The 4,026-nt window shown below is 43.3% G+C and overlaps 1 protein-coding gene across 3 annotated transcripts in view; it reads left to right on the top strand.

Annotated features, from left to right (window-relative positions):
• EIF3A (eukaryotic translation initiation factor 3 subunit A) overlaps positions 1-4,026 on the top strand; it is a 46,458-nt gene that overhangs the window by 35,316 nt on the left and 7,116 nt on the right. The window contains exons 18-20 of one of the 3 annotated variants that reach the window (XM_012803617.2): positions 2,052-2,140; positions 2,980-3,279; positions 3,310-3,707. In XM_012803617.2, coding sequence (XP_012659071.1) covers positions 2,052-2,140; positions 2,980-3,279; positions 3,310-3,707 — 787 coding nt within the window. Of the gene's footprint in view, positions 1-2,051; positions 2,141-2,979; positions 3,708-4,026 lie in introns of all 3 variants that reach the window. The other 2 variants (XM_012803618.2, XM_003787119.3) reach the window with 2 other exon arrangements.

Genomic DNA, 4,026 nt, shown 5'->3' on the forward strand with positions numbered 1-4,026 from the left:
CTGCCCCAGCCTCCCAAGTAGCTGGGACCACAGGCGCCCACCACAACGCTCGGCTATTTTTTGGTTGCAGCTATCGTTGTTTGGCGGGTCTGGGCTGGATTCGAACCCGCCACCTTAGGTGTATGTGGCTGGCGCCTTAGCCACTTGAGCCACAGGTGCCCAGCCACTAAACCTTCTTGAGACAGAGTTTCACTCTGTTGTCCTGGGTAGAAGTGCTGTGACGTCATGATAGCTCACAGCAACCTCAAACTCTTGGGCCAAGAACCTCTTGCCTCAGTCTTTTCAGTAGCTGAGACTACAGGCTTGTGACAATGCCTGGTCATTTTTAGTATAGACAGGGTCTGATAGGCTGGTCTCAAATTCCTGAGCTTAAGGGACCCTCCTGTGTCAGCCTCCCAGGGTGCTAGGATTACAGGTGTGAGCCGCTGTGCCTGGCCAGTGTGTGCTCTTGCTTATTTCTCCCTTTTTCCCACTTTTGGACTTTTAGTCAGAATTCACTCTGCTAGAGCAGAAAATTTTAAGGAACTTCTTGTTTTTCTCTATTGCCTTTTCAAAGTCCTCTTCTTACCTTTTCTAATGTTTTTCTTTTTACTCTTTTCATCATTTGTTCCTCTGTACCAGCTTCTCTGAGACCCCTGTTGGAATTTTATTTGTTCATCAGCAAGCCCGTTTTTTCTTGGATCTACTGAGTGAAAGACGTTTTGGTAGTCTCATTAACGTTTTTAGAATTGTATGCTTAATGGCTGTCACAGAGCTTGAAATCCTTGTACTGGGTCCTTTAATACCATGACTTCTTGGAGTATAGCTTACAAGACAAGTATGAGGGTGGGAGAAACTTGGTCTTCTGGCTGTGGGTGTTTCCTTCATTGTAGTTACCATAGTTACATTAAATTCTATTTTCTGTCAGTGTTCTCTTGGGAAAGTCCCTTAGAACAATCTCACGTTAAGAGTAAGTAGCCCAGTCACTAGCTGTGGTGATAGGGGACCAACTATTATCTGGCTAATCCTTTCCTTCACTACTTTTCATCTCTAGTTGTTAATGGAGGGTCTCATTGCCAAGACATTTTGTTTGTTTTGAGACAAGGTCTCACTTTGTTGCCCTTGGTAAAGTGCCATAGCGTCTTAGCTCACAGCAACCTCAAACTCTTGAGATCAAGTGATCCTCTTGCCTCAGCCTCTCAAGTAGCTGGGACTATAGACGCCTGTCACAACACGTGGCTATTTTAGAGATAGGGTCTCTTGCTCAGGCTGGTCTCTTGAACCCGTGAACTCAGGCAATCCACCTGCCTTAGCCTCCCAGAGTGCTAGGGTTATAGGCATGAGCCCCACCAAGACATATTTTTAAAATTTAAATTAAATAAACCAAGGTCCTCTTACTCATGAACTATTTGACATTATTGGTTATTCTTAGTTTTGTAGGCTTTTATTTTAGTCTTCCCACCCTACCACTAGATACTGTTTTAAAATATTTTCCAGAGTTCTCAGATGTCTGATTATGGCCTTAGGTTACCATTTATTTGTAGAACAACTGTGCCAGAGGGTATTTGTGATTGAAATTGTATGCGTTGACCTGTAGAAAGGTTGCACCAGACTGTGTTTTCACTGTAAGGTAACACCCTTTTTATAACATTTAATGATGGCACAATACTTTGAAGAAAAATATTGTTAATTTACCACCCCTTATTAGACATTTTATTTACTCCATTATTCTTTGCTTAGGAAGCACTGTAATGTACATTATAGGGCACTTGGTTTTTCTCATAGTCTGTAAGTTTTTAGGTTGAACGAAATTTTTGGACATTTTAATAGCTCCATGTGGTATGGTGCTCCCAGGTTGCTGCTTCCTGTGGTGTTTTATCAGTCAGTAAAACTACCACCGTATATAAAAATACCATTTTTACTGGACTTTCAGTCTGATACCAGATTAAGAATGAAATAAAATTTTAAAACTTGCTTATATTTAAGTGCAAAAGTGTTTCAATGGTAATACCAGTAGTTGTAATAGTAAACTGTTGTCATTGTGGTACCTTTTGCTAACTTTGATAATGTAGGACTCTCGTTGGGGAGACAGAGATTCTGAAGGCACATGGAGAAAAGGACCTGAAGCAGATTCCGAGTGGCGAAGAGCCCCACCAGAGAAGTAAGTGGAATCAGAGAAAGTACCACCTAATCATAGTCCTGTTAACAGCTTACTTAGCAATAGTTTTTGAAACTTAGTTTATTTTGTACAGCTAAAGAAAGAGGAGTCTGAAGAATTGTTGTACATGTCTGATTGTGTATAACTACTAACTTTTAAACATCTTGAGAAATACATCCTTCAGGTTTTTTTATTCCTTAACATTATTGAGTTTTGTGTAGGAATGAACAGTTCTAGAACATCTTTTTCTTTTAGAGCAGTGGTTCTCAACCTGTGGGTCGCAACCCCTTTGTAACAATGAAAATACATCCTGAGGGTGGTGCCTATGGGTAGGCACCAACCCCATATACTGAGGGTGACAGATTCAAACCTGGCCCTGGCCAAACTGCAACAAAAAAGCAGCTGGGTGTTGTGGTAGATGCCTGTAATCCCAGCTACTTGGGAGGCTGAGGCAAGAGAATCTCTTAAGCCCAAGAGTTTGAGGTTGCTGTGAGCAGTGATGCCACAGCAGTCTACTGAGGGCAGCATAATGAGACTCTGTCTCAAAAAAAAAAAAAAAAAAAGAAAAATTAAGTTTAGTAAGCTCATTGTAAAAGATGTACAAGTCACTAAAATTCTCTTGATAAAGGGCAGATAGAATCTTTACAGGTAATTGCTTTAGAGATCTATTTGCTTGTGTAAAGTAGTGGATTCTCTGTTACTTTTCTCTTAGGAAGATGTATTTCTTTGGGACCAGGATGAATGATTTAGACCAAAGCTGATGTTTAAAAAAAAAAAGTGAAATACGTAATTCCCCAAGGGACCATATGCTTTTTAAAAAGTTTGTTGTTATTGCACTGTAGGGAATGGAGACGGGGAGAAGGGCGGGATGAGGAGAGGCCTCACAGAAGAGATGAAGAGCGACCCCGGCGTTTAGGAGATGAGGAAGAAAGAGAGTCTTCTCTACGACCTGACAATGATCGTATTCCCCGGCGTGGCATGGAGGATGACAGAGGCCCTAGACGTGGTCCTGATGAAGATAGATTCTCTAGGCGTGGGGCAGATGATGACCGGCCTTCTTGGCGCAATACAGATGATGACAGGCCTCCTAGACGAATTGGTGATGATGACAGGCCTCCCCGACGAATTGGTGATGATGACAGGCCTCCCCGACGAATTGGTGATGATGACAGGGGAAGCTGGCGTCATGCAGATGATGACAGACCACCTAGACGGGGACTGGATGAGGACAGAGGAAGTTGGCGAACAGCTGATGAGGACAGAGGACCAAGACGTGGGATGGATGAGGACCGGGGGCCCAGGCGAGGAGGAGGTGCTGATGATGATCGACCATCCTGGCGGAATACTGATGATGACCGAGGGCCCCGGCGGGGCATGGATGATGACCGGGGACCCAGGCGAGGAGGGTTGGACGATGATCGAGGACCTTGGAGGAATACCGATGATGATAGAATTTCCAGACGTAGTGCAGATGATGACAGGGGGCCTTGGAGAAACATGGATGATGATAGAGTTCCTAGACGGGGTGATGACTCGAGACCTGGTCCCTGGAGACCTTTTGTCAAGCCAGGTAAAAATTCTGGTATTCAGAAATTAGATTGGATACTTCATAGGATGTGCTTGGTGAGTTTACATGGAGAAGGAAGCTAATGGATGATACATTGGCCATCATTGTTTTATTAATTATTATTTTTTGTGGAGACAGAATCTCACTGTGTTGGGTCAGACTGGTCTCAAACTCCTGGCCTCAAGTGATCCTCAGCCTTCCAAAGTGCTGAGACTAAGGCATGAACCACTTGACCACACTTTATTATTCTTGAGCAGTTGTAGAGTATACAAGTCTGTGACATATGTCTCTTACACCATTCTCTCCAGGCAATTTCTCCCTT

Source organism: Otolemur garnettii, unplaced genomic scaffold (assembly GCF_000181295.1).
Source record: "Otolemur garnettii isolate 467f Iridium unplaced genomic scaffold, OtoGar3 scaffold00021, whole genome shotgun sequence".
In the NCBI taxonomy this organism is placed as follows: domain Eukaryota; kingdom Metazoa; phylum Chordata; class Mammalia; order Primates; family Galagidae; genus Otolemur; species Otolemur garnettii.